This window comes from Myxocyprinus asiaticus, chromosome 19 (assembly GCF_019703515.2).
Source record: "Myxocyprinus asiaticus isolate MX2 ecotype Aquarium Trade chromosome 19, UBuf_Myxa_2, whole genome shotgun sequence".
NCBI lineage: Eukaryota > Metazoa > Chordata > Actinopteri > Cypriniformes > Catostomidae > Myxocyprinus > Myxocyprinus asiaticus.
In genome coordinates, this window is record NC_059362.1 from 45,648,588 (window position 1) to 45,661,918 (window position 13,331).

At 35.6% G+C, this 13,331-nt stretch overlaps 1 protein-coding gene across 2 annotated transcripts; it reads left to right on the plus strand.

The window, feature by feature from the left end:
- The first annotated feature begins 766 nt into the window (after positions 1–766).
- Positions 767–10,575, plus strand: aida (axin interactor, dorsalization associated). 2 transcript variants are annotated; one of them, XM_051644476.1, is made up of 10 exons: positions 767–1,043; positions 2,056–2,122; positions 4,759–4,812; positions 4,925–4,979; positions 5,093–5,156; positions 5,320–5,423; positions 8,706–8,828; positions 8,927–9,049; positions 9,162–9,279; positions 9,368–10,575. In XM_051644476.1, the coding sequence occupies exons 1-10, from the start codon at positions 937–939 to the stop codon at positions 9,462–9,464; spliced, it is 912 nt and encodes a 303-aa protein (XP_051500436.1). In that variant the 5' UTR covers positions 767–936; the 3' UTR covers positions 9,465–10,575. The 2 variants fall into 2 exon arrangements, with proteins under 2 accessions (XP_051500436.1, XP_051500437.1); XM_051644477.1 differs by lacking the exon at positions 2,056–2,122 and having other exon boundaries at positions 918–1,043.
- Positions 10,576–13,331: the final 2,756 nt, after the last annotated feature.

Here is a 13,331-nt window from a genome sequence, read left to right on the forward strand (position 1 = left end):
GTTTCTTTAATATTTTCATCAAATTCGCACATTACATAAACAAATAATTTTTAAATATATTTTTTCAAGTCATAAATATTTAAAACTTACTATTATTTACTTTTATTTTTCACACACACACACACACACACACACACACACACACACACACACACATATATATATATATATAAATACATACATACATACGTATGTAATTAATATGTAATTAAATAAAAATAAAAATAAAGAACAGAAGTGCTCATTCGGAAAGAATAATAAGGTCATAATACCTTAGACATTTTTTTCTTCTTGTCATCGTGAGTTTAAGATATTGTATATAATTAGATATTATGTCAGTGCTGTAGTAATGTGTCATAGTAAATCAAAGAATTCCATGAATTTACGATGGTACATGAAAATCATAATCGTACCATGGTACTTTTAGTACATTTTGTTAGTGATTTTCTAATGTACTGTCCTACTACACTGCATCAAAATAAATAAATACCAGAGAGCTTAATAAATTATATTGTTTATGGTTTTTCCAAAAATTTCAAATACGATGAATACACAAACAGTATTTTTTGTTGTTGTATTTTTATTTAGATTTATTTTTTAGATTATTTATTTATTACCTGCTTCATACAAACATGGCATAATTCTCACATTTCTATATTGTTTTTTTATTATCTGGGATTTTCTGAAACTATCAGTGAGAAATTTACCTCATCCCTCAAGACATGTCCTGACTTTTATTCTGAAAACGCTCCGTGGGCGCGGCTTCCGGTCTCTGTGGCAGGTAGTTTGGTTGCACGCGCATCAGGCCTGTGTCGGTGTGTGTCAGTGCCACCGGTGCATCCGGAGCCCAGTGAGTCTCACAGGCGGTGCGCTGGAAATAAAACTTCCCCAGCGATGACCGACCGCAAACCTTTCGTGCAACTTTAACCCGAGAAGATGTCAGATGTCACCAAGACCGTCCAGAAGTGGCACGCGAGTTTTAAAAAGGGCACGGACTTTGATTCGTGGGGACAGCTGGTAGAAGCCATCGATGAATATCAAATGTAAGTTGCGCGTTTATGATAAAAATGTATGCAAATCTTCTGCAATCTCTGATTAAGACCGGGTGAAAAGTGCATAAGTGCATTTTTCCCTCAAGCAATACAAATAGAACTCATTGCATTCCATCAATGACAAGTGATGTATTGCATTGACAAAGTTATTATGTATTTCCCGCCACACGTACTCGTTGTTGGGTTATTTGTACTTTATTGTGCATGATCATGCAGTGTTACATTAAATGCATGAAATGCATGCTTGATGTGCATAAGATGCAGTGAGTACATAACTGTCTGACAGCCTGTTTGCATTATGTGTCGCGCGCCACACCCTCCTCCAGCATTGGGTGGAGTTTTACTGTGTCTGTGCTCATCTGAATTAATGCCATTTAGGTCAATGCTGTTCAAACACAACTATTTTCTTCCTTCTGCATTTCAAGCTGTAGTTTTGCCTTTCTTTATGGGTTTATAATAGTTTAAGCACATTTGCTCTCATAAAATACAAGGTTCACAGCTGCATTTGAAGTGTATTTAAAGGTGCACTCAGTAATTTTAGTGTTTATGTCGTCTTGGACATAAACTGACACTTAGGGGAGGGGATGCACTATCATTCAAGCGCAAAAGTTTTCAGTTACTGATGTCAATGTAGAAATGTTCTACTTTTAGCCTTTAATCGATTGAGTAAAAGTATCCAATAACAGGGCAGTTACTGGTCATGTGATCCTAACATGGCAGCCCCCATGAGGGGACCCTCTCCATGTAGAATATAAACCGTTTTTTTTAAGGTTACTGATATGCCTGGAGTCTTATGTGAATGGCTATGATTTTATACATGTGTTTTAAATGTAGTGTCTATTTCTTAAGGAGTATTAATTTTTAAAAAAAAATTTTTTTTAATGAGGACAAAATGCACTAATGCAACTAAAAGAAATGTGAATGCAGATGTCAGTTTCAGTTCTAGTAATGATAAAAACAACATTGTGTCATTTACTGACCGATTACTGTGATGTTTCATCAGACTTGCGAGGCAACTGCAGAAAGAAGTGCAGTCATCAAACTCGCATGATTTTACAGAGGAACAGAAGGTATGGTGACAGCTGTCAATCACTATTTAAAGCTGCACTATGTAAGATTTTCTGGTTAAAAATGAGCAAATTGCCATTATTGATTAGTGGTTGACCGATATGGGGTTTAATGACTGATGCCGATATCCGGGCAGCGAGCAGCAATCTCCTGACAGTTTAAATGGCCTGGATCGCGCCTACTTGGATTGTCATGAAGTGACCGTCATGATTTGTGAATGAGAGGAACTTTTGGTCCTGATTCTGAAGTTTTTGATTCTGGTTGATAGAATATGCACTTCAGAGGAAGATATTACTGTAGATGAGCGCTCGACGGGAAGAAAACGCTGGATTTTCGTGAGGTTCGTGAATGACATCTGTTGAAACGAGATATCTGCATATTTGCAAACGGTATATAATACAAGTTTTATTGATATTTGCCTTTTATCATTAGAAAAGTAACAGGGAACTGTTGAGGAGAGACTGTTAGATTATGTGCTTTAGAGGTAAATAAATGAGTGCTCCACAGGATGCTGGATCTGCTCAAGTTGTGTGAGGTTAGTTTATTATATCTGTTTAAATGAGATATGCCCATATTTGCAGACTGTATATGATATTAATTTTATTGATATTTGCCTTTATCATTAGAGAACACAGTTAAAAGTTACAGGGAACTGTTGAGGAAAGAGAGGGAGAGTGAAACATGTGAGCACTTTAACATTATGAGCTCAAACGCGTCTGCCGCTGCTCTGATATACAAACCGTTTAAATGACACTGTGTTGCACACCGGTCTATTATTGTAGTAACACGATGGCACGTAACAACAAAATGAACTGTGACTGGTCGTTTACATGTCTCAGTCGCTTCACATGCAAGCAGGCGATTCTCAGAGCCCTCAAGAAACAAACCGGCCAAACAGGAAAATTTATCGGCCGATGCGATAATTAAAAAATGTCTGAATATCGGCCTCGGCAATATATCGGTCGACCACTATTACTGATTGCGTATATAAACAACCAGTTTTCAAAACAATGTTCTTACCTTACCCCGATTCATTACAGTAAGTCTATAAAAATGATTTGTATTTTGAGCTGTGGGATTCGATTTGGCACGAAATTGCTAGCTCATGACATCATGTCCATGAACATAGGAAAGAAGAACCGGCTGTCTCGTTCCCATGTAAACTGTAGATGGCGGTAATGCACTAATTTAGTTTACGAATAGCCATTAAACAGAAGAAAGAAACTACAGTTCAGTCACACTCACACAGTTCCGGACAGCATCGTAACAGTCTAGATGGATGTTTATCTGTTATCCATTTGGCGAAGTTTTTTACCTGCTATAATGCTTGGATATGTTGTCTGGTAGGGTTGTCATAGCTTGTATGAATCGCACATTACTCGTGTTTCAATTGATCGCGATGTGTCTACATGTCGGGGGAAGTTACTGTGATATGTTTACTAATATTTATGACTTCTGAAATTGACTTCTTGTAACTGTTATATTGCATTTTTATGCATATTATCTTCATGTTTAATAAAGTAGATTTCATCCCAATCATTATTGAATCCTCATTTTATGTTTTTAGTTTACGGTGTTATTGTGAGCATTACATAAACATACTATTGTAGTATTACGGTTCACTTGCATTATCAACTGAGGCTGTACAATATAATATTGAAATAATAAAGTCTTCCATTGGACTCGTATCAGCCATATCACAAGTATCACCCCTTAAATTGATGTGTAGTACGGTGTGTTTTTTCTTTTCTCCCTAATTTGTAATGCCCAATTCCCAATGTGCTTTTAAGTCCTCGTGGTGGCGTAGTGATTCGCCTCAATCCATGTGGCAGAGGACGAATCCCAGTTGCCTCCGCATCTGAGACCGCCAACCCGCGCATCTTATCACGTGGCTTGTTGAGCGCATTGCCACGGAGACATAGCACGTGTGGAGGCTTCACGCCATCCACCGCGGCAACCACACTCAACTCACCACGCACCCCACCGAGAATGAACCACATTATAGCAACCACGAGGAGGTTTCCCCATGTGACTCTACCCTCCCTAGCAACCGGGCTAATTTGGTTGCTTAGGAAGCCGGCTGGAGTCACTCAGCACGCCCTGGGATTCGAACTAGCAAACTCCAGGGGTGGTAGCCAGCGTATTTTACCACTGAGCTAAAGATAAAGGTGATTGAATCCCCTGTTCTTTATGTAAAAGCGCTGTCAGTGTACTGTCAGAAAAGCACTATAAGTGTAAAATTCATTCATTCAAAATATGTGAATAGGAGTGTTGTTTATCTTCATCAAAGCAAGTAATATTTCAGTTTTAAATGTTTAATCGTGTAACATTATATCAACATGAGAATAGCACGTTATGACTCTGGCTCTGAATATCTCCAGTCATGATCACACACAGGCAAAGCTCAAATCATGAGATTCATCCGCCAGAAGATCAGTGCCCAAACACGACTGACGTAAAGTGTTCTTCCACAAATTGCTTGCAGTTTTAAGTTTCAACCACAGATGTCGCTAGAGAGCACATAGTTACGTAGTGCAGCTTTAAATGATACAGCAGTAAATCATGATGAACTGATTAAAAAAAACTGCCCTCTTGCTCTTTTGTTATCTCACAAATATTATTGTTTTTATTTTGCCAGAAAAATATTGGAAAATTTGCAGCATGTCTTGAAATGCGAAGTGCAGCTTTACAGGTTAGTATTCTTATGGGTTGTCACCTGATTTTTTTGAATTATTTGTTTATTAGTGTTCTTAACGTTTGTGGTGATTTATCAGCTCTGATTCTCTAATGTTTGTTTTTGTTAGTGCACACAATCTCAAGAGGAGTTCAAGTTAGAAGACCTGAAAAAACTGGAACCCAGTATGTACATATGTGGATATATACTAATTAAAAAAATAACTGTTTAAATATTTAGAGAACTGATATGTCTTAGCCATATATATCATTATTATTATTTTTCTGTCTCTCAACAGTTATTAAGAACATTCTGACTTTCAACAAAGATTTCCCTTTTGATGTCCAGCCTGTGCCTTTGAGGTAATTAATGTTAGTAGTACAAACTCAGAGTTATGAAGATTTTGGTCGTTCATCTATTTTCCAACTGTGTCTCTTGTTCTTTCACAGCTGAAGTGATTGATTGAACTGGAGTTTTTGCAGATAAAATGATTGATCATTAATTTTCTGTCCTCATTCCCTTAAGGAAAATTCTTGCACCGGGAGAGGAGGAAAACCTAGAGGTGGAGGAGGAGTTGGATGCTGGTACTGGTGCGGGTTCGACACCATCATTCCCCCCTAGAGTGCCAGGTGCTTCATTTTGTGGCCCCACAGTGCTGAAACTTCAGCTGCATTTAATTGTCTTGCATTTTATATGACCATTCTGTTACTGTAATAATAATTTCATCCAATAGACATTGACCTACCACTGTAATATAAAGATTTCTTCAATTTAGTATATAATATTAATAAGGTCCACTAATAGTAAGATCTTAAATTCATGCCATTTAAAAGTGTTTCTTCAGCTTAGAGCAATTTTATATTTCAGGGGTTATTTTTTTATTAAAACTAACAGATTTAAACTTTTATATATGTATATATATATGTGTGTGCGGGCATGTGCGTGCGTGTGTGTTAGAAACTGTTTACTGTGTACTATGCATTCATAATTTATTTACTTTTCAAATACATTTTTATATACAGATAGTACTGTCCCATACCTAGACTTTCAATATTAAACTATGAAAATACATTCTAAAATACACATTATTACATGTTTAAAACTAAAATAATCTAAACAAAGAGTGGAATAAACATAAGCCATTTCAGTGTTTATTGTGTGAAAATTATTTCTATCTATTTGTCAAAAATGACAGCTGTCCAACAGTTGTGATGTCATTTCCACCACACCAAACAATTTTGCCCCAATAGTGTTTTTTTGCACGTTAGTGCACTTGTTAAACAAGTGGAGAGAAATGTCAGTGAATAGCATGCTTGGGATGAAATATGAGTCAAAAATCAAGGGAAATATTACTTTTCATTGCACGTCATTTCCATTCAAACTGTAATTTTGCCAAATAACACAAAAAAGGTGAAAATATTATTTCATTGTATTTAGGATAATAATAATAATAATATAATAATAATAACTTTATTTATATAGCACCTTTTAGGAATTAGCACAAAATGTTTCACAAAATATAAAATCAAAACACACTCAAAGCACAAGGTAAAAACAAAAATTCACAAAGGAGTAAAAGCAAGTTTATACAAATGAGTTTTTAAACGAGACTTAAAAACAGACACAGATTCAGCAGATATCCCAGGGCAGGCTGTTCCATAATCGTAGGGACTTTTACTACAAATGCTCTATCACCTTTTTTTGGTTTTCTTGTATCATGGAACAGCCAACAGTTCACGACAAGAAGATCTAAGACTGTTTCATAAGGTCTTAAAAGTTCTGCAAAATAATCTGCTGCCAAACCATGTAGTGCTTTATGTGTAATTAATAAAATCTTAAAATCAACCCTAAAATGAATTGGTAACCAATGCAAAGAAGATAAAACTGGAGTTATATGATTAAAAGACATAGTTTGTGTCCAAAGTCTAGCTGCCGCATTTTGCACTGATTGTAACCGTGCTAAAGTGCGTTGATTTAAAGTTGAAAACAGTGCATTACAATAATCAATGCAAGATTAAATAACATCATGAACAAGCTTCTCTGTATCCCTAAAATTAAAAGCCTGTCTCACATTGGAAATGTTTCTTAGCTGATAAAAACAAGACTGAAATAACTTCCTGACGTGATATTCAAAATTTACATTTGTGTCAAAATAGATGCCTAAATTTCTCACCACCTGCTGTATATTTGGAACCAACTGATTAAGTGTTGACTCAATCTGACTTGACCGATGACCGATTATAACAACCTCTGTTTTATCAGAATTTAACTGCAGAAATGTACATGCAATCCAGTTTTCATATCTGCTATACAAGCTTGAAGAACATTTAAACTAGACATATTATTGGGATTCAACGACAAATATAACTTTAGGTCATCTGGATAGCAATGAAACTTGATGTTGTATTTTCAAATCACAGAACCAAGAGGTAACATATATATAAAAGAAAACAAAATTGGCCCTAACAGTGATCCTTGCGGGACACCACAATTTATTGTTGAAGAGGAGCACTTCTCAACTCCAACAGACACTACAAATGTCCTATTCGACAAATAAGAAACAAACCAGTCTAAAGCCACCCCAGATATTCCCACCCATCTCTTTAATGTATCAATTAAAACTGAATGATTAACTGTATCAAATGCAGCAGTTAAATCAAGCAACACTAAAATGGAGCACTCTCCAGCATCTTCTGCCATCAATAAGTCATTGGTCACCCTAAGTATGGCAGTTTCTGTACTGTGATTTTCTCTAAAACCTGGCAGAAATTTCTCAAAAATATTGTTATCCTTCACTACTTCCTACAGTTGTTTAACTACTGCATTCTCTATTATTTTAGAGATGAAAGATAATTTTGAGATTGGTTTTTAGTTATTAGCAACCGAAGGATCTAATGAGGGAATCCTCAGAAGCGGTTGAACTATCGCAGTCGTTAAATCCTCTGGAACACATCCTGACACAAGTGAGCTATATAGTACAGACAACAAAGAAGAGCCTAAAGTCACAATAACTTCCTTGAAAAGTCTTAAAGGAACAACATACTTACCACAGCTGGATGGTTTCAACTGATGTACAATTTTAATTAGATCCTGCTCTGAAATAGAAGAGAGAATCTAACAAAATCTCCCTACAAACTGATTTTTCCACACATGGTAACGGAGCAATAATTGATGCCCTTATGTAAGAGACCTTATTTAAAAGAATGTCAAATGTTAGCTATAAAATTAACCTTAGCAAGACAATTTAGTCATTCATTTTATTTAAAAATATTTAAAAATGTGATTTTCCCCAGGGTATGCTGAGTGACTCCAGCCAGGTCTCCTAAGCAACCAAATTGGCCCGGTTGCTAGGGAGGGTAGAGTCACATGGGGTAACCTCCTCGTGGTCGTGATTAGTGGTTCTTGCTGTCAATGGGGTGTGTGGTAAGTTGTGCGTGGATCGCGGAGAGTAGCATGAGCCTCCACATGCTGTGAGTCTCCACGGTGTCATGCACAACGAGTCACGTGATAAGATGCACGGATTGACGGTCTCAGAAGCGGAGGCAACTGAGACTTGTCCTCCACCACCCGGATTGAGGTGAGTAACCGCGCCACCACGAGGACCTACGAGGTGAAATTTTTTTTTTTAACGAGAACTTACAGTGCTAAAAGTGCCCAAAGCTAAAGAAACACCCATAAATGATTGTTTTACAATACACAAAATTTTTCCACAAATGAAACATCACCAAACAAATCTGTTGCAAAATAAAAAAAATAAAATAAAAAGAAATATATATATATATATATATATATATATATATATATATATATATATATATATATATTTTTTTTTTTTAATTATTATTATTATTAGTTTGAGTTTGTTATATAGTTTATAATTACATTTTTATTTTATTTATTTATTTTGACAGGTACTTTGTTGCAACGCTTACCCTCAGAGCCTGGAATGACTCTCCTCACACTAACGATAGAGAAGATCGGGCTGAAAGATGCAGGACAGTGTATTGACCCTTACATTACAGTCAGTGTTAAAGGTCTGCATACCAAACACAACAATATATGATATCCAAGTATAGTCCAGATTTAAAGTCCTAATTATTTTCCAATATTTACCTTTTTTCCCCCTCCTCAGATCTGAATGGTATAGATTTGAACCCAATTCAAGACACCCCAGTGGCCACACAGAAAGAAGACACGTACATTCATTTTAGTGTGAATGTAGAAATCCAGAAACATCTAGAAAAACTACCCAAAGGTCTCATTTTACTCTAGTAGTGTGTGGGTTCAGTGAGAGTCACAACGCTTTCCAGTATCTTTGTATCCACTAAACTTGAACTTTAGGAATATTGTGTATCTGTGTTCTCTAGGTGCAGCTATTTTCTTTGAATTCAAACACTACAAACCCAAGAAAAGATTTACCAGCACTAAGTGTTTTGCTTTCATGGAAATGGATGAAATCAAACCAGGACCCATCGTTATAGAACTGTGAGTAGCAATAGATGATGCATTATTCTATATTTGTGGATCATATTAATACACAATGCATGAATGCAATTGTTCAATTTGATTTTAGGTACAAGAAACCAACTGACTTCAAGAGGAAAAAACTCAACCTCCTGACCAAGAAACCACTCTACCTGCACCTTAATCAGATTTTGCACAAAGACTAAACAAAAATCCCACAGCTGAGAATGTGACTGACATAACATTAATTCTGTTTCTGGGCTGTGGTGCTGACCGGTTCCATTTGGAGCATCATCTCTTACATTCCCTGCAATATCAGACTCTTTATCCCAGATCTCCAGTCCAGGGGTCGGGACGCAGCGCCTTCATATCTAGAGAACTTGACATGGAAACTCGGAAACTTGGTGGATTAAATTCTGAACATGCCATGTCCCTGATAGCACTCGTGTATCACTCAGACGTCTACTTGATGGGTGTGTTTACATCTGGAAGATGTATTTTTTAGGTTGTTTGCTCATTTGCAATACATCTACAAGACATTTTCTCTCGGATGTCAATACGACATTCAGCAGATGTCTCTGAGACGATGATTTAGAATGTTTGTAAATCTGATCTTTTTAAGATGTTTAGCAGATGTTAATTAGATTGTGATCCCAGGTAGCACACATACCTCTCTGAGATGTTTGTTTTAGATCTTTTCATCTGGAAAGTATCACATTTTAATAAACATCTCCTGAACATCTTACAAAGATCAGATTTACAAACATTCTAAATGTTTGATGTTACACGTCTCAAATACATCTGCCGAATGTCTGATTAACATCCGAGAAGAAACGTCTCCTAGACGTATTGCAGATGAGCAAACAACCTAAAAAATACATCTTCCAGATGTAAACGCACGCATCAAATAGATGTCTGGGAGATGTTCGTGTGCTATCAGGGATGCTTTCCAGATGAAAAAATCTAAAACAGACATCTCTGAGATGTACATGTGCTATCTGGGGTATGATGATTTCTGATGTAAAAAGATGGATATACCTTGATGTTTTGGCAACAAAACTCCTCATTGGTCTTTATATTGTTATTGTATTGAAACCATTATGTTACAGACCAGCATATTGCCACGTTTGGCATTGGCCAAAGACTGGAAATCTATAGAGATATAACGCATCTGACTATAACGCATGGCTTATTTTTTTATTTTATTTTTTTTAATAATTTTTCATGTTTTAGGACTACAAACTGAACATCAATTGAGTATCTGTTGACTGCACAGTGCACCGTGCTAATGTCACTTTTCAAAAGATTAAGTACTTTTGAGCCTTTATATATATATATATATATATATATATATATATATATATATATATATATATATATATAAAATGTATGTATGTGTATATGTATGTGTATATATATAAAATGTATGTATGTATATATATATGTATATATATATATATATATACATATATGTAATGTGTGTATATATATATATATATATATATATATAAAATGTATATATATATATATGTATATATATATATGTATGTATATATATATATATATATATATATGTGTATATATATATAAAATGTATGTATGTATGCCCTAAAAGACAACACTAAAAGTCCCAAATACATGTTTTTGTATTTGACCAAACTGTAGACTTTTCTTAACTAACTATACAATGCATACAGACCAACCAGCTAATATTCATTTAGCATAGCATTCTCGATTTAAAACAATGCATTTGGCTCACAAACGTGGGTACTGTATCACAATAAGCACTGAGTACTCTCTGATGGACATTTGTAATGTTAAATATTGAGTATGAATAAAGAAAGTCAGTAAAAATCAAGGAACTTGTCCATATGAAGGGAGCAGCAGTTAAGCTATTAGCGTGCTAACTTGGCAATTGGCTCAGTGTTTTGCTGGTTGGTTAATAGTTCATGTCTGGTTAGTTGGAGGAGAATTGTTCTTAGTAATTTACTTTAGGGCTAGTTTCCTCACACAGTTTAAACCTAGTTTATCATCTAAGTAAGAAATAAGCTAGGCTAGCACTTTGTTGGGGGAACTAGCCCAACTCGTTCTGCTTTATTTCATCAGTTTCTTTATCACAATACTTTCTATACATAAAGGAAATACCACCCACATAGTTTCATGTGGTAGTAAAATATATTTTTCAACCCTTGTGCGTACATTTAAAAAAAAATTACTCAAGAGGTCCTTAGAGGACAAAAATGTCCGCGTCAAAAAACTGCTATAATAATGTTATATATTAATACTATTTTCCACTTTCAATTAGTTAATTTTTTAAACAAACATCAGTCCTGATTATAACTACCAAATATTCATTCATTTTCAGGATTTTAACCCTTTAAATGCCAGTTTGTTTACATAATGCCACTGTTGTTTTTTAATGAAAATACAAAAAAAAAAAAAAAGAAAAGAATTATTTACCATATACTAAATGCTAAGGGGGATTTTTTTTTAAATTATTATTATTATTATTATCACAGTCTGGGATATGTCAATGATTAGCAACAACATTGATTTTGATGCATTATTATTTTTTGTGCAGTGTCAGATTAAAAAAAATAAATAACTTCATTTTCAGGATTTTAACCCTTTAAATGGCAGTTTGTTTACATAATGCCACTGTTGTTTCACAAACACACACTCACACACACACACACACTCTCATTTCTCAATACACACATTCAAAACACACTCTGACATCCATACCAACGCACACACACAATTTTAGTTGCATCATTTATTCAATTGGCCTGCAGTGCTCTATAATACAGCAAACAGAAAATAGGGGAAAAGCTTGTATTTGCTCCATAGGCTAAACATGAGAAAAATGGCGCCATCTGGTGGAAAATATTTAAAATGTAAATTTTGAAGCCAGGGCTCCAGAATGAAAGCATAATATCACAGAATTCATGATTTTATGCTTTAATGGCACTGGGATCAAATATTGCAGTTTTAATGGGTTTCAATGGGGATATTTTTGTCCTGAAGGTCCTGAGTTTGAACACATAATGGCAAGTTCATTTTTTTCAATATTTTAACTACAATAGCATATTGTCAAGGAGTATATTAATTGACCATCAACTATGTTGGGTACATTATGGTTGCAATAATTTTATGATATCAACTAAAATATATATTCAAATTTGAGGTTAACCTGATCAAGAAAATGGCATGTGGTTGGCCAGGCAAAGCCTACTATTGAACTTATGAGTCAAAATGGGAGAATGTCACGTGTTACCGGTCCACTACATTACCATATACGGTCAGCTCTTGGGTAACATAGTTGAAGTGAGCCTATTCTGTCAACTGATGATAATGAATTGTTTTCCATAGATCAGTTTTTCTTTTTTTTTCGTCATAATTTAAGCCTGTAAATTTGGAATGCCCAATTCCCAATGTGCTCTAAGTCCTCGTGGTGGCGTAGTGACTCGCTTCAATCCGGGTGGCGGAGGACGATTCTCAGTTGCCTCCAGTCTGAGACCGTCAATCTACAAATTTTATCACGTGGCTTGTTGAGCACGTTAACCCGGAGACTCACAGCATGTGGAGGCTTCATGCTATTCTCCCCGGCATCCACGCACAACTCACCACACGCCCCACCGAGAGCAAGAACCACATTATAGCGATCACGAGGAGGTTACCCCATGTGACTCTACCCACCCTAGCAACCGGGCCAATTTGGTTGCTTAGGAGACATGACTGGAGTCACTCAGCATGCCCTGGATTCAAACTCACAACTCCAGGTGTGGTAGTCCATGTCAGTACTCGCTGAGACCCCCAAAACACACAATTCTTATAATGACTTAAAAGAATGACTGCACATACGGTACGGCAGAACAGACAAAAGAACACTTAATTATATGTGTTATTTGAAGTGTAGCATTTAATCAGTGTCTGTAATGACATGCAGTTTGTCCGTAAGATAGTTGACAAACTCACTAGGGAAACTTTCCTTATAATATCAAAAAGGTGTTTAAAAGTTTTAAAACTAGCAGATATGTTAAATTTAAGAAACATATTAACTAAAACTAAGT